At 48.0% G+C, this 26980-nt stretch overlaps 2 protein-coding genes across 4 annotated transcripts; both read right to left on the minus strand.

Moving 5' to 3' along the window:
- Window positions 1-1012: 1012 nt before the first annotated feature.
- On the minus strand, window positions 1013-12591 carry emx3 (empty spiracles homeobox 3). The gene is made up of 3 exons (XM_029257610.1): window positions 11656-12591; window positions 2531-2715; window positions 1013-1180 (listed from the first exon to the last, which is right to left on the minus strand). Exons 1-3 carry the CDS (start codon window positions 12080-12082, stop codon window positions 1013-1015), a joined length of 780 nt encoding a protein of 259 aa, XP_029113443.1. The 5' UTR covers window positions 12083-12591.
- Window positions 12592-20044: 7453 nt separating this feature from the next.
- b4galt7 (xylosylprotein beta 1,4-galactosyltransferase, polypeptide 7 (galactosyltransferase I)) lies at window positions 20045-24951 on the minus strand. Of its 3 annotated transcripts, none has more exons than XM_018733443.2 (7): window positions 24478-24951; window positions 23100-23432; window positions 22650-22875; window positions 22469-22552; window positions 21029-21133; window positions 20882-20950; window positions 20045-20268 (listed from the first exon to the last, which is right to left on the minus strand). In XM_018733443.2, exons 1-7 carry the CDS (start codon window positions 24528-24530, stop codon window positions 20209-20211), a joined length of 930 nt encoding a protein of 309 aa, XP_018588959.1. In that variant the 5' UTR covers window positions 24531-24951; the 3' UTR covers window positions 20045-20208. The 3 variants fall into 3 exon arrangements, with proteins under 3 accessions (XP_018588959.1, XP_029113343.1, XP_018588958.1); XM_029257510.1 differs by adding an exon at window positions 24123-24164 and having other exon boundaries at window positions 20189-20950; XM_018733442.2 differs by having other exon boundaries at window positions 20189-20950.
- Between the last annotated feature and the right edge of the window lie 2029 nt (window positions 24952-26980).

The following is a 26980-nucleotide window of genomic DNA, read 5'->3' on the forward strand; positions in this document are numbered from 1 at the left end:
AGTGATTTTATAGTTTATTTTTATTTCCGTGAACGAAAAGGCAGCGGTGCAGTTCAGTCCTTTGTTGAACAACGTTATTTTTGGGAAAATGTGCGATTATTAGGGATTATTACTCAATCCATTATTATTCACACCGTTTCATTTCAAGGCTCCACTTGCGCTCCTGTTCCAGTGCGAAGCAGCGCTTTTCCCAGGATGCATTGCGCGCGCACCAGTAAAATATACTGCAAAATATTAATCAAAGCTCAAATTATTATTTTAATAAATCAAATGCATTCAAGACTATTCATTCCATGTTATTAGCTGTATTTTAAAAGCCAAACACCTATCCTAACTTCATGAGAGGGTACAAACAAACTTATTCCAATAGTGTCAAACTAAAATATTAGCATAAAAAAAAAAAACATTTCCATGTACATTTCAACCTTAATTTAGCTCTGTCATGTTTGCATTTGTCCCAAATTAAAATTGCATAGAGTGGCATGACAAAGACAACAGCCCGTCCTACAGCGTCCCATGGTTCATCGGTCAAGTCCCGGGGTCGCCGTGCCACCGTGGCGACTGTGTCCGGTGTGAATCCCTCACAGGGGACGGGACAGACGGACACAGACTAAACAGACAAATGTGACGTTTCGCTCGAGGACGGCGCCTATTAAATAGTAAGGAAAATGAGGATAAAAAACACCTGCGGTCCAGGCAGCCTGCGAGACGGCCGGTGAACGTGGCGCTCGCGGTGCCACTGCGAGGCCTGCGGCCCTACGCCAGGTGCTCGCCGCCCAAATCCGTGCGCCGAGGCTCCTGCCGCGTCGGAGGGGGAACGGCGACGCTTGCCGTTCGCCTCGGCGTGTTTTCTCGCCGCCGTGGTCTGGCGACACACTTCTGCGATCAAAATGTTTCTGTGAGTCTCTTTTTCCTTAACTTATTTTATGTCTCGTGTTCATTCCTCTCTGTGAGAGTGGGCGGGGCGGGGGGGTGGGGGGGACGGGGCGGCGAGCGGAGCCCCACGGGGCCCTCAGTCCTCCGACGTGACGTCGATGTGCTCGGGGCTGCTCTGCTGCGTGGCCACCCTCCACCGGTTCACATGCTGACTGCCCTTGCGCTTCTGCTGCGACTCGGGCGACTCCTCCTCCAGCTTCTGCCGCTTGTGCTTCGTCCTCCGGTTCTGGAACCAGACCTTGACCTGGGAGAGAAATGCCAGTGAGGGCTGCTCGCTCCACGCTCCACGCTCCCCCCACCCCGTCCCCACCAAGACCCTCCCGTAAGCGCCGCTTACGAAGTCCCCGGAGGCCCTCGGGATCGAGCTCGTCCTCGTCGTCCCCCCTCCAGCAAACCCGGCGCCACCGTAAACGTGTCCGCGTGAACCTGGAACCCCCGGCACTCCTCTGCACGCAAACACTTCCGAGTGAAAGTGGTGGTTCCGGTGCGGCGTTCACACCGAACCGCAGCCATCTTCTCCCGTTACATCCTCGCCCAGTTGGCTCGATCCCCAACGGCTGCGTTTTATTAGTCGCCCAGTTGATTTACATGACGTTTTACACAAAGGACACGTCGTTGCGTCACGGAACACGTGAGAACCAACTGCGAGGGATCCCGTCTCGCGGCCTTATAGCTACTTAGAAAGAGCGGTTTGAATTCTTCGTCGACGTTCCTACGGCCGTGTTCCTCACGCGCTTCTGCTCACGTCCCGGCCGCGACGGTACAACCACGGCACCCTCGGTGTGCGGTTTCCTTTAGGTCCTCCTCCATCCGAGGGGACCGCAGCGATCCCAGTCCCACGTCAGGTAAGTTAGGGCAACAGCGCAAAGAAACATTTCCACCCTTTCTAGCAGTACAATAGGAGCGCTCCGTGTCTTGAATCTCTGCCAGACCCCCTCTTGCCGGAAGCTTCCTATTGTGTTGTGCGGTTTTGGAAAAAAAATCCCTTTATCTGCACTGCAGATCTCCTCCCGCGGCCTGTTTTTCTCGTGTTCGTAGGGCGCCGACACCTCTTACGCCACGATGAGTGTGCAGCGACAGGGGACCCGCAGCGATCCCGGTGCTCCGCCGGCACATCCCCAATGTGTCACCGCCTGGCAGCGTGACTGTGGAGGTCGTCACGGCTACAGGTGTGTGAGAGACGTGTCGGAGTCGTGAGACACCGCAGCCCTGTGAGTCACGGAGAGTCGTTCGCTCAGCTGAGTCCCGGAACCCTGCATGCTAACCTTAACGCTGCTAACCCTAACCGTAACTGTAACCGTAAATTTAACCCTCACTGTAAATGTAACCCTAATATCAACTCTGATTGTCCAAACCCCGACCCTCACCCTAACTGCGGTGACCCTAACCCTTACCGTGCCAACCCTAACCGTTACCATAGCAACCCTATCTGTCCGAACCCTAACGGTGCGAATCCTATCTCTAATGGTTCTAACCTTCAGCCCGACCACGTTAACCGTAACCCTGGAAGCCCGCATAACCCCCTGCGTGCTCACGTCCCTGAACCCTGGTGGTACAGCCCGGCGGCCTCTTCCCGCCCCTCCCCCGCCCTTACCTGCGTCTCGGTGAGGCAGAGGCCGTTGGCGAGCTGCTTCCGCTCGGCACCGACCACGTAGTGGTTCTTCTCGAAGGCGCGCTCCAGCCGCAGCAGCTGCGAGGGCGAGAAGGCCGTGCGGATGCGCTTGGGCTTGCGGGAGAAGGGCCCGTGCAGGAGCAGGCTCTCCGGGCTGCTGTCCTCACCTGGGAGGGGAGGGCAGGAAACGGCGTCTTCAGGATGACAGACAGGAATGAATCGACGTCTCTGCACTGGGGGGTGTGTGTGTTTGCGCGCGCGTGTTCCCACACTCTAAATCAGGCACATCCTTCGACATCCAGCGTCAGGCCTCCGAGCCGCTTCGCCAAGCGCCCTCTCGGCTTCCTCTAGCGGGTCGCGTTCCCACCGGTGCGGATCGGCGCCGGATGGAGCCGGGTTCGAGCGCTCTCTCCCCGCGGCAGGCCTCTAATGTTTAACTGACACCCCGCTATCGACGCAGACCCTCCGCCAAGCCGCGCACGCTGCGCCTGCCGCTCGCGACGTCAGCGCCATTTCTGTACTCTCACTGGTTCAAGGTGCGAACGTCGCCTTTTTTTCCTCCCATCTCTCGAGCGAAGATTTATTTTCAGCAGAAAAGCAAACCGGCTGCCGCGGTGAAACCCAGCACCCGTCGGAGCCGCCGTTTACCCCAAGTACAGCGGTAAATCCAGGTGACGGCACTGCCACCTGCACCTCCACACACTCGCTGTACCTGTCCTCGGAAGGACACCGAGCTCCACGGCCTGCGCGGGTTCGAGTCTCAAACTCGACTCATTCACGCACCTTAGACGGGGACTTTGAAGCGCAACGGGACTCTTGGCGAGACAACATCTCGAGAAGAGCGTTCAAATGAGCCGAAAGCTCTGCGAACACCCCCTCGAGTCGGGGGCGAGGGACTCGCGTGGGGCGACCCTTCCGGCGCCTCTCCAGTGAGAGGCCGCGATAATGATTTACGACTGAGCGCACGCGCCCGCTCCCCCCGACACCCACCCCCGGTGTCACTTTTCAAGTTCGAGCGCTTTCGCGTCTTTCACTCACATTTAGGTCGTAACTCAGCTGTGTTCGTGTTCCCCGGCATAACACCAGGCTGTCTTCGCTTGCTGCAAAAAATGTTAATGGACGAGATTGATGGCCTATGGGCAGACAAAAACAAGCCTCTTCATATCGCTCTCTGAAGCCGGGTGGGGGGGAGGAGGGGGGAGGGGGAACACAAATAGGTATTTGCTCACAATTGAAAATATATAAAACGGTGCCAGAGGTCTGTCAACGGCGCTGATGACAGTTCGGCGATAATTGCGCCATCATTCCATTGCGATGGTTCACAGGGGAAAAGTGGCAGCGCTTGGCGAAAAAAAAAAAAAAAAAAACGCCGCAAGGATTTACGAGTTCGTGGAGCGAAGGTGGGGGTTGGGGGGGGGGCGTTACTGCTGGTCGCTGCCTCGTCCCGGGCCGCTTACTGGCTACTCCTACTTTACCGGCGGAGCCCCTTCCATCGCGAGTACAGGCTGAGGGATGGAGCTCGCAGGAGGTGCGGCGCAGAGGGCCGACAATCAAAAAATCTGTTTCTTCATTGATATATGAACATGTTTATTAAACATTCGTTACAAATTCTTCTGCAAAGCGACTGAAAAGCTTTGACTTGAGTAGGAAATCCATTTAAAAAGGTGTATCTTGGGGGGGGGGGGGGGGGTGAGGTCAGTACATCAGGCTTCCCCCAATAAAACTCTATTTCACATAAAAACAATTAATGCAGTACAATGGGCTGGGCCTACTCTGGTACAGGCTCCACAGCCCGTCATTTTTTACCTCGTTTACCTGACGATTTCCTCCAAAGCAGCTTTCACTGTTAAGCGACCTACAATTATTTACCCATTCATACAGCTGGGTCATTTTACCGGAGGAATTTAGGGTAACAACATTGCCCAGGGTTACTACAGCCGGAGGTGGGATTGGAACCCGGAACCTTGGGATTCAAGGGGCAGAACCTCTAACCACGACACGACCGGCTGTCCCCACTTACCTGACCCTCTCCTCCAAAGTGACTTACCCCGATTTACCCATTACCGGATAATGTCGACTATGTCAGACTAGGGAAGGTACCTTCAAGAAAGGAACTACGGTAGGGTGTGGGATATGGAGCCAGGTCCTTAAAGCTCAGTAGCACCTGGTGCCCCAGTCGTGTCACTCGGTGACCAACTCACAGCCCAGCTACAGAAAGCCTGTCGAAGGTTATTATGCAAAATATTCTTTGCCGAGACATTTTGACTAAATGAGGTTTGACGTCCAAAACCATGAAGTTCTAGGGATGTGGAGACAGTTTCCCTACAGCAGCAGGTCAGTGCGGCAAAGTCGCCGCCGTCGGCCTCATCGTACCGTAATTTGTATACCGATGTTTGGACTGAGCCGACACGCGTCTCATCTTTAATGCCGGCTGATGCTTGGCGGGACGTCCTACGTAAATCACCGGGCCTGGAGCAAATGCAAAAGCGATTGTGCGGAAGGTACTGATGTGCAGTTAAGCAAATCAAAATCGATGAGCTACACCTTGAGTTCATTCAACGCGAGGCAGTAGTAAAATCCGGCGTTTTTCGGTTGCATTGTTTACGCCGTTTTCCCCATCGGCCGACAACATCTGGAGGCGCCGGCGCGTGGGCCGTTTATTAAAATCACACGTAAAAATGAAATATTTTACATAAGCAAATAGATCCAGAAAATTGTGGGAGCGCAGAGAGAGGGGGCCGGTCGCCCCGTCAGCGGGACCCAAGGTGCAGGGTGCCGCCACCGCCGCCGCCGCCGCAATGACGCGCAAACAAAACCGGCAGGAACGGGCGAATGGGAGGACGGTTGGTGGCCACGCGGGAGGCCTCTCGGTCCATCAGGGCCAACGTGCTCCAGTCACAGGTGTTTTCATCAGCATCTTTCGCTGTGAAATCCGCTGCTTCGCAGGGAAAAAATGGAGAACGATGGGGAAAAATGGCCGTGGCAGTCTGAGCGAATACTTGCAGGAGCACTTAACCATAAATATTAGTATCGATAACAAAAACAGCAGAAAGTAAGTGGAGGAAAATCATTTTTCTGTTTAAAAAAAAAAAAACTTGACTGCTTTATTGCAGTTTTTTAACCTCACATATGAGGCTCAGTGAAAAAGCCACATGAGAATCCAGCTCACGTCACCAAGAGCTTCACACCCACTCCGGCGTAAAATATAAAGCAAGGGATGTACAACAGCCTTTTTACCATGTTAACAACCACTGCTATTATTTTTAATATTTAACACGTACTTATTAGGCTGCTACCAAACAGTCTCATCACGCCCTTTTAAATGACTAAACATGCAAATAACCCTTTAAATGCAATAAATACTCTCTTCCTGCTCAACCAGAGCGTCATAACTGGAATGTATGAAAACATTAAAGAAAAGTGTCCGAAGTGAGTGTTCTTGGGCGATGGACCAACAATCACGCGTTATTTAGTGACCACAAAACCCACAATGCATTGCGGTTTGCATTATAATGAGCTGTAGCGTCGTACGGTAAAAAGTACAAGTTCACGCTTCACGATAGACTGATATTCCCTCCTTATATTAACGGGAGGCATTAAAAACATCAAGAACGTGTCCCTTTGACACCAGTCCAGAGACGTCTGACACAAGTGTCTCCTGTTCCAGAGCAGCAGCTGCTCCTCTGTTGTCGATAAACAGCAGCAGAGGGTTCGAGAGGTCGCAGTGCCACTACCTGCGGCGCAGTGTAACTGTAACCGTCATCGTACCGCATGTAACCTCAGCCACAAAAGTGCTGCAGCGCCAGAGCCCACTGGAATCTCACTGCTCCTCCCGGTGAATCTTTAACCGCTTTCAGCAACATTGAGGCGCGTTGGAAAGTGGGCTCTCTGCCCCCCGGCCGTGAGGGACCGAAGAGCGGACGAAGGGAAGCGGGAGGGAAATGTCCACGGTGGCCCGGCGGGGAATGCTCTTAGCGCCCCTCCTGGTGCGCGGGGGCCCGGCCCGCTACGTTCACTGCTCCATCGCAGGGCGGAGCGGTCGACACGCGGCGCACGAGAGCGTCCTGCGTCGTCCGCCACGGGGCTCGCGATGGAAACTACCGGCTCACTGAGGTCTGCAGCCCATCACAAATAACCACTGTGGGTCTGGACCCCATTCTGGATGCCCAAGGGCGACATCAAAGTACCCACCTATCTATATGTACCTATATGTGTCTCTGTTTATCTAGTTATGTATCTATATGTACTTATGTATCTACTGTATGTATGTATAATCTATGTATCTATATCTATGTATTTATGTGTACCTCAGTCTGCTTTCTGGTTCAAAATTTATTTTGAAGACTATTAGCATTAAACATCATTTATCTGACACCCTTGTCCAAGACTACCTGTAATCTTAAATTTGTACTCTCCTATAATAATAATTTATCCATTTTTAACAGCAGGGTAATTTCTGGCCATTTTTCAAGGTATGTACCTTAGTCAAGGGTAATGTAACAGAGCTGAGATTTGAACCCACATCCTTCAACCGCAAGGTGACGGCGCTACCTACTAGAGCCCCCAGGAAGCACCAGCGACCAAGTAGAAATCGTGATGGAAAACAAACTCATCATGGAGAACAAAAGGCTCTAGTATCTGATGCTTCCACCCCAAAATCTCGATTACAGACGCCGTGACGCAATCGATCCTCCCATCATTGCCGGAACTTTCCTCCCTGTAGCGGCTCTGCTGAGAATCCCGTCCAGTTCTGCACTGTGCAGTTTCAGTTTGTGCGACTGCCGTCGAGCGGCGTCTCCAGCGGCCCGCAGTCGCGCGCCTCCGCCTTGGCGACGGCGGGGAAACGGATGTGCTTTTGCTCTGGCATCATCTGCTGTGTTGCATCACCGCAGAACACCCCCCTCCCCCAGCTCCACCCCCGAGGGAGCGGGGAAACGGAGGAACGGTCCCCGAGTCTCAGCCGGACAGCGTCACGGCCCTGCGGTGGTGCGATGGGAACGCTCGGAGGGCGTGGGCTGGAACGCGACTCAGCCAATCCTCGGTTAGCACCCCCCACCCCCCCCCGGCACGGCCGGGAGAGAACCAGATGGCACCTGTGGCGACGCGGCGTCCGTTCTCCCTGCTCTAACAGGCCCCGTCTTGCCACAGCAGTTGCTACGGTGGACGGCGAGTGGGACTCGGTGGGGAAGGGACCCGGTGACCATGTGCTCACCGATCACGGTCGCCCCCGGTGCGTCGGGTCTAACAACCTAAGACGGTCGATCCTGGTGCTCCCGGGAGAGGTGCCACCCGCACATGTTGCTGGAGCCACCAAAACGTGCAGCCCTCCTAACCCCCGCCGATGAGACTGAAGGAGAGCACCCGGCTCCCGGTTCTCAGCACCAAAACAGTCTTGTGCACAATCCATAAGCTTTGTGGAGAGCTTAGGCTGCCGTCCCAGCTCTTTCTTTCAGGCCCCCTCTCCCTCTCTGGAAACACAAGAGACCCCCAACGTCACCGGAGCGGGCGAAGGCCCTCAGCTGGCGCTGCTCACCGTGTCTCCGCACCGTTTGGGGCCGAGCGAGCAGGTGAGTGACGGGGCCAAGTGACCCTTTTTCCCCGATGACAGCCAAGCCGTCCATTATCGCGGGAGGGGGGTGGGCTGGGGGTCAGCTCTAGATCCTGTTTACCCCGCACCCCGATGGCCCAGAGACACGGCTCACATCTTACACGCGTTTCTCACAACAATGCTTGCCGCTCACGGCCGGTAATCCTCAACCGCTCCGTCCCCTCGGCCGTATTTAGTCCTGTCCAAACAATCGCTCTCCAGGTTATTGGAGACCATTAGCGGGAGGATCTGCTCTGTCAGCAAACAAAAGGGCCCTTTTCTATCTGGGGGCCCCATCTGCAGAGCGCTAACAGCAGCCTGTGACTTCCAGCAATTACCTGGGACAGAGGCCCGAGCAGCGGCCGGCACGCCCGACACACCTGACACGGCGACGTCGTGCCCGTCAACAAGGGGCGAAGGAGGCCGCTGCTATTGATCCGCCTCCTTTAACAAATCGCCGCGTTATCGGGACCACCCAGCGCCGAGCCCCCAGCCCCAGCAGGGCGAATAAACAAAGTACATAAGGGAGTCCAGGTGAAGCCCGGGGGGGCGGGGGGCTTCGGAAGCCTTCCGGCTGCGGTATTGAGCTGCACGTCCGAGGTCGTGGAAAAGGAAGGAACGGCGTCTCTCGGCTTGGTGGGTTATTGACACGCGACTGTTTGGACAAGTGAACACGCGGCAGCCTGGATAGACGACGATGGCGATGATGGCGATGATGACGATGGTGATGGCGGCGATGATGATGACGATGGCGATTAGACGACGCGCTGCTTTCCCAATGGCACCCTCAGCCGCAACGGGGCCCACGGTGTCACAGGCTGCTTCTCACACTCTTCCCACATTCCTGTGGCGCGCTTACGGGTTGGGGGGGGGGTCTCGGCGAGGCCGAAAGGGCCTCGTGTCCACATTACAGAGCACTCCAAATTGTGTAAACAGTGTAAACACGCTCACCTACAGTAAAACGGTCTTATGTTGAAAACAGACCCAAAATGTGAAATAAAATGTTAATAAAATGTCTGTATACCTGCAAAAAGTATAGTTGAAAGGTTAGTATTGTTTGTGTGCATGTGTGTGTTCTGGGGACATGCAGTCCATGTATATATATATGTTTTTATGTTCTACCATGTTTTTACCTTGCTTTTTCACAAATCCTGTACAGAACAGGGTGAAGGAGATCGACAGCACGGCCCAGAACTTCACAGAACAATATCTGAGAGTCACTTCATCCAAGAGGAGGTTTCTAGTGATTGTGCCCATGTGGGGGGGGGGGGGGGGGGGGGGTAGGAAAAGATCTGCCGAATTATGAGTAAAAAGTGTTACTGATAAAAATAAAGGGTTTTTACACATCTCCCCGCTGGCAAATTATTAATGCAGTATTCATGGCGGGAAGGATATTTATTATTATTATTATTATTATTATTATTATTATTATAATACTAAATTATACGTTTTATTCTTTTTAACGATAATTATATGCTGTCCATCAATGTCACAGAGTTAATCATCTCTGCTGAGGACCAATTTAAATCATTTTATTTCTTAGCTCTGAAGGCAGTCGTTTATAAAACATTCATTTTCACCTTTTGTTCCTTTTAATTCTCGTGCACAACCGCACGTGCTCCTTTATGTCTCCGTGATCACGCGGGAACGACGCGAATCCGATCATGCGTTCGCGCCGCGTGCAGCAGCATCAGCGCAGTTTTCGGCGCCGAAAGTGTTTCGCTGCGAAACGTTTTAAACGCGGATCGAATTTCGTTTTCCGTGTTTCGCTCATTTCCACTTTTGTTGTTTGCTTTGGTCTCATTTATTCACGGACACATTTTGTGAAAAGACGACGAATTGTGTGTCAGCCCCCCCTCCTCCAAACCCCCCAAAGCTCCTTTTTGCCATGCAGATATTAGCACTTCCTCCAAATTCTTCATAAAAGCTCATATTTCTTCATAAATCGCTGTATTTCTTTCAGCGCAAATTCACTTGAAACGTATGAGGAAAATGTCTCGATAAATATAATTTATACAGAAACATCCCACCTTTTTTCTTACTAAAAAGTTATTATTCATAATTAATAACAATTATGAATTATTAATAACGTTTCGGCGCACCGGCGGTTCGACACGTCGCTGCTTTTCAACCAAAATAAACGCAGAATTTATTAAATAATAACCTCAGTGCTTTAATAAGGTTAAAGAAGTCGAGAGGAAGGTAGGAGAGGTGTGTGTCGGGCACGGGGGAGAAAGACGCACCTTTAAATAACTGACAGTGATAATAATAATAATAAGAATAAAATAATAATAATGAAATAAAGTATCAATTACTAAAATAATAATAATAAGAAAATGTGGCTGTTAATTGAAAGGCGCATTTGCGATACTGCTAGAAATACGTAAGAGTACAGAACCACAGTACAGATACCACAGTAAAGGTGACACACATCACACACTTGTGTGTTTTCGGTCCCGTCGCAGCTGAAGGTTCGAATCCCACCTCCCGCTGTGCTGCTCTACTCACCCTGAACTGATGCAGTAAAAAGGACTCTGCTGTGCTGTACAAACGGGTAAATCGGGGTAAGGATCGGGGTAAGGATCGGGGTAAGGATGTGAGGGAGGAGACAGGAGACGGAGGGAGAAGCGGACCGAGGCGCTTCGTTCGTGAGCGGCTCCCGTGTCAGCGCGCGCTGCGGTGAAATGCTGCTGAAATTGCGGTGAAACGTGGTGAAACGTGGTGGGCTACAAAGATTCTCCTCTTCTGCTCTGAGCGCCCTGTTTTTATTTATTATGTGTCATCATATATTGTGGCGCAGCAGTAACTCAAATAACACAGAATTCAAATACTGATATTATTATTACCGCTTATACATTTCAGTATAAAACATACATTGCTGTTGCTTTATGTTTTTTTTTAAATCTGTAAGCCCGGTGTAATAGATAATGCATGTAGTTTAAAAGATATATTTATTTTTACTTTAAAATAATTTTAGTATGAAATAAGTAAATTAAATTTATAACTCAAACTTTTACCGCCTGAATGACTCCAAGTTACTTGATACTTTCAAATGTACTTTACGTGTTATTGTATTAAGTACCGTTGTTGCTGTTAACAACAACGACGATAATAAAAATTATTCTCACCATTATTATTAACAACGACATTAATAATAATAAAAATAATAATAATAATAATAATAATAATAATAAGAAGAAGAACAATAAATGCCTCGGTTCACACGTGGAATATCCCCCGAGGCAAATGAGTTAAATAGAATCCAATGCATGTGTTGAGCACAGATCAACCTTTCAACAGTTATTATTACTTATTGATATAAGAATTAATTGACGTATTATTATTATCAATATTATTACTGTTTATTATGATTGTTATCACTACGATCATCATTATTATTACGGATGAGACAAAGAGGGACACGGGTGGTTACATTGTCTGCTGAGGGAGAAGAAGCCGCGTGATTCTCGCGCGCGAGGGCGGCACGCGCGCCGCGCGGCGGGGGGTGGGAGGTACTCGCCTTGGAAGCGGTGTCCCAGGAAGCGGCTCCGCAGGACCCACGGGTAGAAGTTGAGCGTCTCCCTGTGGTGGGGGCTGAAGAAGGGCTGCGAGGGCAGCTGCAGGGGGTGCAGCGACAGGGTGGAGGTGGCCGAGTGCGCGTGCGAGTGCGCGTGCGAGCCCGGGTCCGAGAACAGGACCTCTGGGCTCGAGTAGAGGCTCCTGCCCGAGTTCTGGAAGCAGCTGGCGAAGGGAGGAGGAGGAGGATGAGGAGGATGAGCGGGAGGAGGAGGAGGAGGAGGAGGAGGAGGAGGATGAGCAGCGGGAGGAACGGACTCCGTGAACCTGAGCGCCGTCGGTCGCACGGGCTCGTCCCCGGCGCCGGGGGGACTCGACTCCTTGCCGACCAGGGACTCGATGGTGAAGCACTTCTTGTTGTGCTGGAACATGGTGGTGCTGGTACTGGTGCTCGGCTCGCGCGCGCGCGCTGCCTGCCACGCGCCTCGGCGGAGCCGCTCGGAGACCCCGAAGGAGGAGCGACGAGAAAGTTGGTGCGCGAGAAGAAGTCAGCGGTCCCGTGGATTTGTTGGATCAGACCCTAAAACCCTCCGCGGCGCGCAGTGTCATTAGTCCACGAGCGATCCATGCCTCGGTGGGGCTCCCGCTCCTCGCTCCCGATCCTCCCTCGCCTCGGCGGGGCCGGGGTTGGCGCTCGGGTTCCGATCCCCGGTGCGGCTCCTCGGCGCGCGCGCGCTCGGCTCACTTTCGGCGCACAAACACACCTCCGCAATAATAATAATAATAATAATAATACTAATAATAAGAATAATAATAACAAGAATAAGGTGAGCGCGCGCGAGCTCCACGGCGATCAGCACCAGCTCGTCATCAGTTCGTCACCAGTCCGAGAGGCGCGCGGGACTCGAAGCCCAGAGGTTCCTCACGCGCCACGCGGCCGCTCCGCTCCCCATCTCCGCGCGAGCATTTCTCGGGACGCTAATAAGCGCGCGGATCCGCGAGCTTTTGATGAAGGAGCTGTCAGTCAGGGAGCGCAGTACCTGCCCTGGGCGCGCGCGGCTCTCGGAGGTGTGGTGGGCATGCGCAGAGCGCGCGCGCACGCTGCCGCCTCGGCGCAACGCGCCACAGGGTGGTAAAGTGTGGTGCGTTGTGGCGTGATGTGGTACAGTGACATAGAGTGCGCGGTATACTGTGGTACCTGGTGCGAAACAGGGTAGAGCGGTGCAGTATAACGTGGTACTGTTTATTATGGCCTCGAGCTACTGCATAATCAGGTCAATTAGATCAGATACTTATGCAACATTAAAAAAATTAGGAGTGTGTAATTATTACAGTGCGTAAGGAAAACAGAGGATATCGATCAAGAACATTTAGGTATCAAAAACAAGAGGTATTAATTTATAAAGTGGCATAATTATATCGATACATATTCCACGAAGATAAGTATAAAATAATAATAATAATAATAATAATAATAATAATAATAATAATAAATCAAATCGACTGTACTGATGTTCATTCTGTGCACATTAGAGATCGGGGTCGACGTCACTGAACACTAATCTTTGAAAGCATGCCTGAGTAAAGTCGTGTAAAAATTACATTTAAATACCTCTCTCGTGCAATTACACGCACTGAGAGATGCAGAATTATAGCGCCCCCAGCGACCAGCTGCGGAAATACAGTAAAACAAACAAACAAACTTCAGGCACTAAAGTTAGCAGCTGATGTCAGTGATCATGTGGAAGGGAACTGCACAGCAGTGTGTGTGAGACATACGCACAGCACACACAAAATACTCAGTACTCAGTACTCACAGAGTACAAACACAGTACACACAGTCCAAACGAACGGTGACGAACGGCGGGCGGTGAAGCCTTGTGCTCCCCAGCTGCGGGGGTCTCAAAGCCACACGAGATGCGGTTGACCTCACAAGTGGGTTTCGGTGGAGAAGCTGGTGGGGCTCTCACATGTGGGGGGCTCCGAAACACTTGGGTTTAAATGTTCGCGCAAGACTGCGGCAACGTTTCGGCGCACCTGGAGTGTGTGTTCCACTGATGTATGGATGAGTGACCCATGTAAGCAGTGTATCTAACAGTATAAGTCACCGCAGTAAATAAGGTGTGTGGGCTGATAACACTAAGCGTCCGAGAAATAAATAAATGTAAATGTAATGTTCTGATGGAAAATGGCGAAGGGGATCTTGGAAACCGCCCCCCCGTCGTTGGTTCCGGAATGGGACGAGTTCTAGAAGCAGAGTAAGACTGTTCCGTTTAAAGAGGCAGCGCCTCTAGGGGCAGGGTGGCGCAGTGCAGTGTATCGGGGGTGCACTGGGGTGGATTGGGGTGGATTGGGGTGGACTGGTGGGGGGGGGGTGGCAGTTGAGCCCAGACACATGCTCATTTGATTCGGATCAAAGGCAGGCACCAGTTCTGCGGGCCCGGGTGCCGCGGCCTCCCTCCTTTGTCGCTTACAATCTCCGATTCCGCAGGGGGTGGGCAGATCAGAGTCTCACACACCCCAGGACAGATGTCACCCCTTTCACGCGGAACAATCGGGGCTCAGCGCCGCCACAAAAGCCCCCCCTGGCCGGCCCCCTTTCAGCGCGCACTCAGCGGAAGCCCATGTGAATCGTGCAGGCCAGAGGCCCTTTCGAACCCCTCGGCAGGCCTGGCCCCGCCCCCTGCTCTCTGCCCGCCCATCCCTCAGCATATAATTAATAGCTTTCACTTGCAGCTTTTTGCCCCTTCGCTTTTGATTCAAGCGCCCATTAACGTCTATTAATTTTGCCTCTGGCAATTAATTATAGATTGTGTGGCTCTGAAAGGAGGCATTAATCAGCTGGAGTTTTTGTCGGCACTCGAGGTGCGAAGCTGAGTTAAAAAGTGATTATTGTTCCCCGCCTGGAACCAGCTAACTGATGTTAAGTCCCCGACAAAGGGAACGGCTTAATAAAGCGCCGTCGGCTCTTTCACTGGTCATAAAAAGCTCCGCAAAGGAGATTAGAGGCGAAGACGGGCCCTCCGTTCCCGTCCCCGCACGCACCGGGCCACGGGAAATGTGGACGGGGCCACCGCGGGGCGCCGCGCCGACACCCCGGCCTTCAGCGCGCACCTCCTTCGGTGCGAAAGGCCCGGGGCGGGCAAAATGAGCAAGACTGAACCTTTACCACAACGGCGCCCACAAAAGGAGTGTCCCCCTGAGAAGGGCAAGACGAGAGCGCAGCGGTGCCGAGTTCCGGCGCCACAAAGGCCCGTCGCCGGAAATGGTATAACAGCGTGCATCTCAACGGCTGTGACGAGGAAGCCCTTTGGCACCCGTTGAAAGAGCCCCCGGACGTGTCCGCACCCGCAGCTCACCGCGTTTTTACCTGGTCTGGGACACCCTCACCCGGCCGAGGAGGATGCGCCACGGTGCGGCGCCGGGGCCACGCGCTCTTCGCTCGTACAGCAAAAGTCATCGCTCCCCTGCAGACGTCAAATATCAGATGATTTATAAAAATGACCCTTCAGAATAAAAATTCACCAGCTTAATGACAACAAATTAATGATGTCCTCTAGTGGAACCGGTCTTAATATCTGATTGTGGACGTACCGTATTACTCATAACGCGAAACACAGTGCCACGTTAAACACATTCCATATACGTGTGTGTGCAGAAACATGAACACTTTGCACACCTGTAACGTGCGTAACGGCTGCGAACTCATTTTAATTCTGTGGATCCGCCTTCTGGAACAGACGACGTGACTAAATGCGCTTTTAAAAATTAAAAAGCATTTTTCCATTCATTCATTACTGCTTTTAAGGTTCAGTGAGCAGAAGGTCACATTGTGTCCCACTTTTTATTGATGGTAAAAATTAATGACGTATCCATTGCAGCTGAAAGGAGCCTCACCCAACGCACAGAAGATGGAATGGACATGTTCTTCTGCAGAACTTCCAGGCCTCCACCTTCTTGGTCCCCGCAGGCGGCCTTAACAATGTCCTTCCAATAAAGGCCATAATTGCCCTTTACTGGTCTCACGCCTGTGTCCCGGTGATGACCAGCAGGGCGGCGCCGTGGCTAAGGCCCCCTGACCCTCTCCGAGACGGTGTGGAGCAGCTGCGGGGGACTCGCTCCAGACACCCCACTGCGCTCCATGGGCTCTGCTCTCCTGGATTTTGGGCTTAATTAGCCTGGATTGAGCTTCTCCTGAATAAATCTGAATAAATCCCAGATCTGAAGCGACATGGAACTAAAGAGTGGAGCCCAGGAGCCCGAAGCTCCATAGAAAGTGTGTTTCTCTCCAACACCTGTTACAGTTAAGATGTTGCGCTAAAGACACATTCCTTTCATGTGATCATGTGTAAAACCCGCACGAGAAGGGCTTTGTCACAAATAAGCAATTAATGCTAATTATTTCACGCGTGACAAATAAGGTAAAATGAGGGAATAAAGATCCTTTTTGGAAGTTCGGTAATCCCTGATGAGCAGAAATAACAGACACTGATGTACAGGAGAAAATCACATACATTGATTCTAAGGTTTTTTGCTCATTTGTGCATAATTCACAAGTACAGAACAGAAGGGTTTGTACAAGATTACAGTTATTTCAGTGGTGCCTTTATCTGAACGAGGCGCACGACGAAGGTTAAAAAGGTAGAAGGTAGAAGGAGAGAACAGCGACAGAATGTGAAGAGTGACTAAGAGTCGCAGAAGAAGCGGAATTTTTATTATTCCATATTTCCATATTAGCGCACTTTGCGCGCAAATCAGAAAATCGCACAGACACAGCGACGTGTAACAAGTGAAATGTGCGCTGAACTTTCATTTTCCGTCGCTGAAAAATAAAGAAAAAAAAATTATATATACACATTATAATACATATAATTTATGTATCATATACTGTTACAATTATTTTGTATATATAATACGTATATTATATATACAAATATACGAAATAATTTGTAGAGATACACTTATATACAATTATATATTATTTTGTAAATTTGTATAATACGTATATTATATATACAAATATACAAAATAATTTGTATATGTACAGTTATATACAATTACATATATTTTTGTATACATAATTACACATATGTATATATACAGAGAGAGAACAACTAAGACACACTACAATAATTTATAAATAACACTGTACAAAGCAATTTCTTGCATGTTTTCCCTGTAAAATATAAATAAAACAAATTAGATAGATAGATAGATAGATAGATAGATAGATAGATAGATAGAATAAAATAAAATAAAATGAAATAAAAGTTTTTGGTCGCGCGTAAAGCTGAACAGTAACTTGAAGGAACCTTTAAGAGTAAATTGTATGGAACTCAGATTAGTGCTATAAGTCGCGTGAGTAATGTACGTAACTCAGATGTCACTGCGGCGCGTCACACCGTCTTACGTTTACTGCAGTAAAACTGGTCACGTTTACCCTGGAAGCGCAGCGCCTGAGCTCCATCTTTCTACAGGACTTAGAGGTACATTTTACAGTGAAATACCCGTTCCTTTTTGCTGTAAGGCAGTAAAAGACATTTCCCTCCCCAATATGCCAGGGCCTCTCGGAGGAAAGTGTTACACTGATTGACCTTCATGGTCGCGTGCATTTTACTGCACTGCGTGACTGCGTTTCACCGGACAGCCGGACAGAAGAGGAGCAATTGGGAACAATAAAGAGCAAATTCTTTTCGTTCCCGTCTTTAATTTGTTCGTTTTCCGCGCGTGCAAAGCGCTTCAATTCTCTCGTTTATTAAACTAAAGTTATAGAATTTAAAAATAAAATGTAAGACCACTGTTATTATTACCATTATTATTATTAACAATAATAATAATAATAATCTCTGGAGCGGGTTACGGTTTTAATTTAATTTTAAAGTCGTGGACTTCAAAGAACTGGAATAATTATTGTTACAAAACTGCTGCTAAAAAGAAATAAAAAAAAAAAGATGGCCTGCTGATCACTGTGGTTTTTTCCCCCCCACAATTAAACTTTTATTTAAAACATTTGTGCGTTTCACTGATCAGTTTCGTAATTGCCCACTTGCCCATGATGGCCTTTTAAATTCCTATTAATTTTCTTAGAAAATTTTAATTCCACTTTTAAATTAATATTTTATACTTTCTAATGTAAGTAAAAACGTAATATTTGTTAACACAAACGAAATAATGAAGAAACGCACGTGTCCTAAATTTGAGTGACTCATATCACAATACAAACACAAGATGGGCTGCATGCATCCGACCCCACGACCCCCCCCGCCGCAAAGGGTTGTCTATACGTGTCCAGTGAGTGTCCGGCGTTCACAGCCTCTGAGTTACGAATGTTCGGGATACAAACTTCTGAAGATACCAACATTTTCTTCATTTATCTATCTGTGTTTTACTTCAAGGAAGAAGGCGAATCGCATTCCCACTATATATATTTAATGACACAGAAGGTTGTGGGTTCGATCCCCACCTCTGGCTGTTGTACCCCTGAGCAACGTACTTATCGAAAAATTACCCAGCTGTATAGTGTATAAATGGGTAAATAACTGTAAGACTAAGTCGCTTTGGAAAAAGTGTCAAAATGTAACAGTTTTGTGTCACATATAACATATTTCCTGCCCGTGTCTGTTTTAATATAAGTTTTTAAGTGTACAAAGCCGGAGATTTAATTTCACAAACTGGAACTGTGTTCTGTCCAATATGTTACTTTTTTAAACTGCTCATACATTCTATTGAAATACTGCATAGTTTGTTAATAAAATTGTACAGGAATTGCGCACATTGTGCGAGCGAGTCGAGCGACTGAGGCCCAATGACGGGCGCGGCGCCACCTGGCGGTAGACAGGATTCCTACAGCGACAGAAATTTTTCCAGCAGAGGACTTTGGGGTATAAATGGGTAAATCGTTGGTAAATTCACTGTTTAACAGATGTCAGATCATAATAACAACAACAACAATAATAATAATAATAATAATAATGCATTGGGGCATAATGTGATCCTGGCACAATTACTGATTTTAGTGCAAAAACTAATGGAATGTATTACAAATGAGCACTTTCAAACCGCTTCACAGCCTTTACAAAATCTGATTTTTATATTACATATTTACTGATAAGGATGAGGTCCCATAAAACTCCATAAAAATGCATAAACATTGACAGGAGCGCATAAAACAGGAGCGCATTAAAGCATAAACATGGCATAAGTCGGGTGAAAATGTAAAAATGGTCAATGACCTTTTCCTTCCATCGAGAAAGTTAAGAGTAAACCAGCTTCACATGCGGCAAACATGCTAGGAATTTTTGATGCTCCTACTTTTTTATTTTTGTTGCATTTTGCAAACATCACCTATAGTGGGACCGCCTTAATTCAACTCACTTCCAGCGTTCACAGCTCATGGCCGGTGTTCCCAAGTGTTGATGATCAATACCGGTATGGACACGAATGTCACAACCCAACGTCCCCGTGACCACTGGATGGCTCCAGTTGAGGCTAACAGACCTACTCCTGCAAAACTGATTCTAATGAGTCCATCAGCAGGGTGATTTCCTGATAACACCAAGGCCTTCAAAAGGGAAAGACGGTAACAGTAGGTGTGGATTCATAATCAGCACCTCCATCCTGCCTAGAGTTACTGTGCCTGGTGTTTCCCAAACCAGCAAACCTACCTGTTGTTCCAAATCCCCATTTGCTGTGTGCCCACAGGTTTTGCCCTCCCAAGTCTCCACGGTCCTGTGTTCCTGCATCCTCCAAGTGCTCCAGTCACCATGTCTCCAACTCCATGTCTCATCGTTCACAAGCCTCCAGATCTTCGCTGCACCAGACCCTCTGTCTTCACCTTTTGCATTGTGTAGTTGTACAGGTAAATAAACTCTGCACTCGAGTTCGTGGCAGTTCGTGTCTCCTTGTGATCGTGGTAATAGGACGAATTGGTCAACCAGCAGTGTTGAATAGCACTTTATGAAGAATGTATTTTTATCTTCAGTGATTTTAGTTTAAATTTTAACGGAGTACGGAATTATTAGATTAAGTTTTCCCCTTTATAGCTATATTTCAGATTTTTATACAGCACCTAACACATGAAGAGGAACATTTGCATTATAATTAACCTTTGTCACTTCAGATTTACAAAGAGAGTTTTGAACAGATTTCTTGATTTTTCATCCAAACTGTGTTCATAAACTGAGTCAGTATATAGATTTTATACGTAATCCCAGATCAGTACTTTGCAACACTCCTGCAAAAAGCAAGACATGTTGCATACACAATATGCTCATAGTGCAAACAGTGTAATAAAGTAAAATGGACTAAAATAACTGAAAAAGATAGCTGAAAACATTTAAGATACATTTAATATGATGCAATTATGAAGTATGAACACCATGCAGAGAGCTGGTTCCTTCATCGTTACATCTGTATAAATAATGTGCAAATCCACCTGTGGTTCATACTGACGACACCTCGAGTTCACGAATGGAGCAAAGTTCCACAGTAAACAATCAAAAGCATGAGGTCCTCCCAGGGGCTAGAGGGCAATCTGGAACTTCCGGCCACTTGTGCTCTAGGAATCTGCCAGCGACCCATCTCTTGGGTTCCGAAGTGGAGACGTGCAGTTTGAAGCCTTCAGGAAGGCGAATACCGCTTTGTTATGTGTTATTTTCACGTACCGAACCGAAACAACTCTATCGCCAAATATGAGCAGTTTCACTGTCACATTCTATACATCTACAGAATACATATTAAAAATAAAAAAAAAATGAAAGAACTTGAGGATCAGCTATGTCTGACACTGTTTTCACACCTACCAGTTCAATAGAAAACATGAAGCTCAGACTGCTGACCGTTTTGGAGACACCACTGGGTGTTTAGTTTTCTCTTTGAGGCCTTTGAGTTGTGATCTAAGCACCTACAGTACCTGCCGTCCACGGTAAAGCATGTAAGAGAAATACTGGCGATACTCATACTGCCATTTCGGTGGGGCAACCACACGTTGCCGTGTCTCTGTGCTTCCCAACTCTTCGACCGTGTCACCCACTCACGTCGATCCGCCTGCTCCACTGGACGATGGACCCACCCATCACAGCAAGTGGGTGGAGCCCGGTCCTGCTGGACTCAACCCAGCATTCTGCGACCGCAGCCGCGGCCCTCTAGTTCAGCAGGCACCAGGGCGTTTCATCCTGGTCGCACTCCAACTCAACATTGATGACTGTGCAGGGGGCACCGCTGATACTCACTTCCTGTCTGGACTCCACCTTGTAATGCAGGTTGGTCAGTCCGCCCTCGGGGTCTACTTTGAACTGCTCCTGTGGTCACACGAGGGTCACAGTGAGGCATCACAATGAGCTGTAAACCAAGTAAACAGAGTAAGAAGTGTGTTGTACCTGCTTCTGTGCAGCAATTCTCTTCTGGTCCCTCTTCCTCCAGGCCGGGTCGTGGATGTGCCGGAACGTCTGGTACCCAGTATTTATTCCAGTTGGTCGGTAAAGCTGAGCAGAGGTGGGATAACTAAGTTCTGGTGATGAGTTTCCACACTCAAAGAGGATACCAACTATGCATGTCAATCAGTATCGCTGTCTCGTTTGAGGTCCAAATGCTATTCTTTCAAAGAGGATTCATGTTTACCTGACGGAATGTAAGACCGATGTCCAAACACAGCAGGTCCCTAATCTTAGGAGCTTAACTGTGACTGACGTGTTGTTCGTTGCCGGAAAAGTTTGTTATTCAGCCGTGACACGAAGCACGATTCTGTGTGGAATTTGCATGTTCTCCCCGTGTCTGTGTGGGTTTCCTCCGGGTGCTCCGATTTCCTCCCACAGTCCAAAGACAGGCTGTTCAGATTCACCCATAGTGTGTGAGTGACAGAGTGTATGTGTTCCACTGACATATGGATGAGTGACCCAGTGTAAGTAGTGTATCTAGCAGTGTAAGTCACCGCGGTGAATAAGGTGTGTGGGCTGATAACACTAGATAGAGTTCATTGGAAATTGCTTTGGAGAAAAGTGTCTGATAAATAAATTTAAAGCAGACGAGGGGCTGTTCATCAATTCCATACACAGATAATCATGTAATGTATGAAAGCAGTGCTACTGGACCAAGTGATAATGCTTCGAGAATCACATGCCTATCTGTAGATCTTTGTTGTGAAATGTACTTTTATTTACTCTCACTTGTACACTGCTTTGGAGAAAAGCGTCTGCTAAACAAATCAACGCAATGTAAATGTCAGCAACATGACAGCGGAGCGTTTGGGATAGGAACCGAGTAGCGGACTGATTGACTGACACTAACTCACAGAACCCAGAATAGCACACAGGCCTTCCCTCTGGTGAGCCGGGACAACTCGTGCGCATACCTGCACAGTCTTAATCCCCCTACTGTGTATTCATTTACCATTGTAAATAAAGCACAACAAGACTGTGGCCAGAGCTACAGCAGGGTGCTGACAAACTCCAGGCAGTGCTGACTATTCGCAATCGCTATCCACGGACACGTCGGGCGAAGCTTTGACGTGCACTTTGAATAGATACGATAGCTATCCTAATGATAAAGAAAAACTAAATGCTTCTCGAAAAAAAGATTTTCATGGCAAAAACTTCCTAAATTGGGGACCGACTATAAACCCACAACCTGAACAATCTGCATAAATGGAAATCAGAATAACGAGCAGCTATAAGGGTAATCTAAAGGAAGGTGCAGAAATATAATGGGGACTGTGAGGCTGCCAAATAGGAGCTTCCCGTCCGCGGCACAGGAGCGGCACGCAGCCATCGCGAAAAGCAGGTATTTCATGCTGTGCTTTAGACCCGACAAAGCTGGGTTACCTGGAGCTCAGCCTTCCTCAGCCTCCTGTAGAACTCATCGTCCTCTCGTCCCCATCCCCAGAAGCGGTTAGACATGCCATTGCACTGCAGCACAGAGACCGGTATTACAGCACCACGTGACATGAAACCCTTGGCACAATGGTGGTAATGTGCTCCCCAACACATGCCCAGACGGCCTTACCATCTGATAGTGCTGTTTGGTGAGCAGCAGGATACCCCCGACATACGTCTTGTAGTGGTACAGCGGGTGAAGCTCGGGCGAAGCCACGTGAAAGGGCCCCCGCTCTGGGAAACCGTAGTCCAGGGCCTCGTTCTGAGGCAGCAGGTCCACATCGTGCATGGCGATGTAATCAGTGTCGTTCCCGGTCTCCAGGAAACCGACATTGATCAGGGAAGCCCTGTTGAACCTGGCAGAAGAAAGAGACTGAACTAAGTTGCAGGATAAACAGGGGAGTGAAGTTCAGCTTCCTTGTCTACGTGCTAAAAATTCAGCCAAAGTTCAAGATCAGGGTGCCATAATTGACACAGATGATGGTAAAGTGCCATGTGTGGAGGTTACATCGCGTACAGATGAGAGCCACTACAGTTTAGTGACTAAGACAAGTTTAAGAACAAGGCTTTGCCTAGTTACCGATAGTGATCCACTTGATTGATGACAAAAATCTTGTGCCGTATTTTTTTCTTGTTTAAGAAGGAGTGCATGTACGGGACGAAGACGAGCAGCTCTTCGAATCGCTCCCGGAAAGGGACGAGGAGGGCCATCCTGTGAGGACCCCACGAGGGGTCGTCCAACGCGGGCGCCTGCTTCCCCAGGGGGCAAGGCTGTTGAGGCACATGGCCGTCCTCCACGGAGACGCGGCTCACGTCCCCAGAGCAGCTGAGCTGCAGCCACAGGAGCGAGCCGAACACCAGCACCGTGCACAGGCAGAAGAGTTTGAAGACGGAGCACTTCTGCCACGGCAATCTAGGGAGGGAAAACAACGTAAGACAGTTTGCACAGTTTTCCGCAAAAAAAAAAAAACCCAGCAATTTTTCATTAACAGCTTTTATTAACCAGTTCTGTGTAGACAAGGTTCTCCCACGGAAAACAGCGCACACACCCCTGCACAGTCGCTGTGTAATTTACCAAGTTTCGCCCATATTTGGCACCTGGTTGCCATTTATTCAAGTTTCAGTGAAAAATCGTGCAAAGAAAAAAAAAAAACAACAAAAACTCAAAGGCAGGAAAGTCAGGCAGTCGCATTTCAGAAGTCACGCAGTCGTGGACGTTCACGTTAATCACAGCAAACGTTCGTAACACAAACGATCGTTATTTACATGACAAGCATGTGGTGAGCAACTCTGTAGGTTTCCTCCAGGCACTCTTGTTTCCTCCCACAGTCCAAATAGGTGTGTTTCAGGTGGATTTGAAACTCCACATTTCCCTTAATGTGCGTGTGTTATATTGCTCTGCGGTACAAAGGGGTAAATGTTCTCCGACTTCAGCTATGCATGGTGTAAATACCAGCTAACGAGAGATGTACGCCGCTTCGCAGAAACACGTTCCGTGTCAATTTCTCTTTTCCAAGTTCCGCCGATTCCTGATCGGACGTCTCTGGAGGGCGGTGCTCTTCGCCCGTCCGGCCCCAACACACACACCCTGCCCCGTACTCACACGCCGCTCCTGGGCCGAGGAAGACCTTTGCGGGGGTCGGATCTGAAAGACCGTTTCCGGGAACAAGTGTGTTTGAGCTGAGCGCGTCTCGTGCACCTACGTTACACGTCACACCGACACACTTGTCTTCCTTTCACCACTGACACCTCCCATGATTAGTGCAAACACACACATTTCTGAAATTTCACAGCCACTCAGGTACAATAGAGGAAGTAGAACTGGAAAGGTGAGTGATGACAAGGGCAGGAAGGAAGAAATATTCACAATAATTTATTACTCTTGGTACAACAACAATCCAAATAATACTAGTAATAATGCAAGTGTTTCAGCATTTATTAAACAATAAATACTCTACCTTCTGTCTTCTTTGAAATAGAGGACGGGTTTCCTTCGAGAAGAATACATCATCTTTACACTCCGCTCCTTATTATTTTGTGTGAATTATTAATTTCAGCACCAGTTTCGGGTTTTTTTGAACCCGCACTTCTCCATATCCTCCTCCACACACCACTTGTTTCTGCTCCTTCTCTTCCTGTCACCGCTGCATTTTCTCTCATATCACGTAATGTGTGGATTTTCTTCCTCAAACGTGTCTCACTTTCTCACTCTCACCCCCCAGCTTTGAATATCATTCTGGCGTCACGGTTAAATTAACAGGAACTCGTATTATTTCTCCTGTGTCTCAACTGCACACAAAGGTTAGCCTCACACGCACGCAGATATTAAACATTTCTGCAAAGAAAAACGGTGAGCACGGAACGAAAAAAAGAGCAGCGGTGCTTCATCCTGCTCCTCTGCTCTAATTTCAGGAACTCCACACGCTGGCGGATTCCCACCGGTCGCGCCGGAAGTCGGTCCGTCGGTAAATTGGTCCGGTTGGAAACGCAAACGGCTGATTTGCAGTGCCGAACCGCAGTCGAACCACATTCTGTGTTACGTTCACAGTAAAAAAATTTACTTTAAATTGATCTTTTTTTAGAGGACACGATTCTCAATGGCGATTTGTGTTAGAAAATCAACTTCAGCCATTTATACTGATTTTTTTTAACTATCAGAGTTAGTGCCTTGATTAATGGTATTATATAGCAGCAGTTGGTGGGATTTGAACATATGAATCTTCAAATTGTGTTGCCTCCAGCCAAGCTCCTATACTTTGGCTTCTGGTTGTGCATCTAAAACTCTAGATATTCATATATTTTGTACTTTACACAATGAGATTCTATCTTAACCAGTTAGTGGATGCCAAAGCAAGCTGAATATTTTACAGATGAAATTAGTGACCTGGCTCAAGAGCAAAACAGGATGTTTCCTTTGACTTGCAACCCATTTGTCAATTTTTCTTTTTTTTTTTTTTTACAACTACTACATTTTCTGTTGTGGAAATGAGAAAGAAAACACATGGTTTATATTTCAATTTTATTCTACATATTTAAAAAGGACAACAAATGCAAAAATAGTTTGCTTTAGAAATTGTAATAGGCAACCCTATTTTATTAACTTTGAAGAGCCCAAACTTAAACAAACATTTTGATTAACTCAAATTTTCAAAGAATTTTATTTTTTTAAAAACCCACCCAAACACTCTTTTGTGGTAACTATAGGCAGAAGGAAATGTACATTACCAATTAGAAAAGACCTGCGATGATGATCATGCAGATAAATGATACGTGCACACGAAGAAAGGAGAACACACTAAAACAATAAGTGGTCATGAGAAAACAAACGGCAGGGAGAAACGGTCAATAAGCGGTTAAAAATTATGAAATTATCAGCAAAATTACTAAATCCACTCAAAGCATTTTTAAAACATGTTTATACAGTGTCAATGAGTTCTGGATCAAATGCATATACTTTTGTAAGTTCAGGTTTTTATTTTTAAAAACAGTGTTTGACACTTTTTGAGCTCACAAGTGTCTCACTTGCCCTCTTTGGATCTCCTGACCTGAGTATGAAAGTAAACATACAACAGCTATGCGTTACCACTTACATTTACAGCTCATCTAAGAAATAATATGTGCACCTCCAAAGCCAGCTGAAAGTTTACATGAGAAACACTGAGTGTCGTGACCACAAATGTACGGTTCCAACACTCTGGTTCAGCCAGCAATAACACTCCCTCCCCAGACAGCTGCACACCATCACCTTCCACCCCAGAGACAAACTTCATGCCAACGACCCTCTCAGGATCACAGACCAGCAGCGCAGATTTGTGTCTGTGTCTAGTTTCACCTTTTAATTAAGCACAAAACCCATAAACAGTTTGCAAAAGCTTTTAACATCCACCCCTCCTGGAACATGGTGCGCTTAATACACTTGGGACGTATTCCTCGAGCACATTTCAGTGAGCTTCATCAGCCTTTGACGTCGACTCACATCCTTCCATGGCCTACCAAAGACCAAATTGTAAGACAAGGAACTTTAAAATTACAGTATTATTGTTGAGAGAACTGATACAACAGAGGGGCACTAATTTTACTCCATTTGCACTAAACACAAAGCATTTAATCACAGCGGGACTGAATTAAACTTTGCTATTTTCAGTTACTGGAAGGGCAGAGTCACACCGACTTCTCTAGATGTCTTTTTTTTGGGGGAACACCACTTTCAACAAAACAAGGACATAGGCACAAATGACCTATTCAAAGATAAAGCCAAATGTTGGAGAAAGTCTTGTATTCATTTAACTAGCACAAGAACTTGGGATAACTAGCACTATTTTGGGTAGACATGATCAATTAACTCACTGAGATGAGGACAGTGTCACAGCAGACTAACGGTTTGTGTACTTAATAAAAATTAGGAAGATGTAAACTATACACACAACAGTGGGAAATAAGGTTAAAAATGAAACCGATGGT

This window comes from Scleropages formosus, chromosome 13 (genome assembly GCF_900964775.1).
Source record: "Scleropages formosus chromosome 13, fSclFor1.1, whole genome shotgun sequence".
NCBI classification, from domain to species: Eukaryota; Metazoa; Chordata; class Actinopteri; order Osteoglossiformes; family Osteoglossidae; genus Scleropages; species Scleropages formosus.

Coding starts and splice junctions, on each gene's coding strand:
- b4galt7 (XM_029257510.1), bottom strand. CDS start 24,530: ATGATGTATTCTTCTCGAAGGAAACCCGTCCTCTATTTCAAAGAAGAC. Junction 24,165..24,477: donor TATTTCAAAGAAGACAGAAG/GTAGAGTATTTA, acceptor ACGGTCTTTCAG/ATCCGACCCCCGCAAAGGTC. Junction 22,876..23,099: donor AATCAAGTGGATCACTATCG/GTAACTAGGCAA, acceptor TTCTTCTGCCAG/GTTCAACAGGGCTTCCCTGA.
- emx3 (XM_029257610.1), bottom strand. CDS start 12,082: ATGTTCCAGCACAACAAGAAGTGCTTCACCATCGAGTCCCTGGTCGGC. Junction 2,716..11,655: donor CCTGGGACACCGCTTCCAAG/GCGAGTACCTCC, acceptor CTCCCCTCCCAG/GTGAGGACAGCAGCCCGGAG. Junction 1,181..2,530: donor TCTGCCTCACCGAGACGCAG/GTAAGGGCGGGG, acceptor TTTCTCTCCCAG/GTCAAGGTCTGGTTCCAGAA.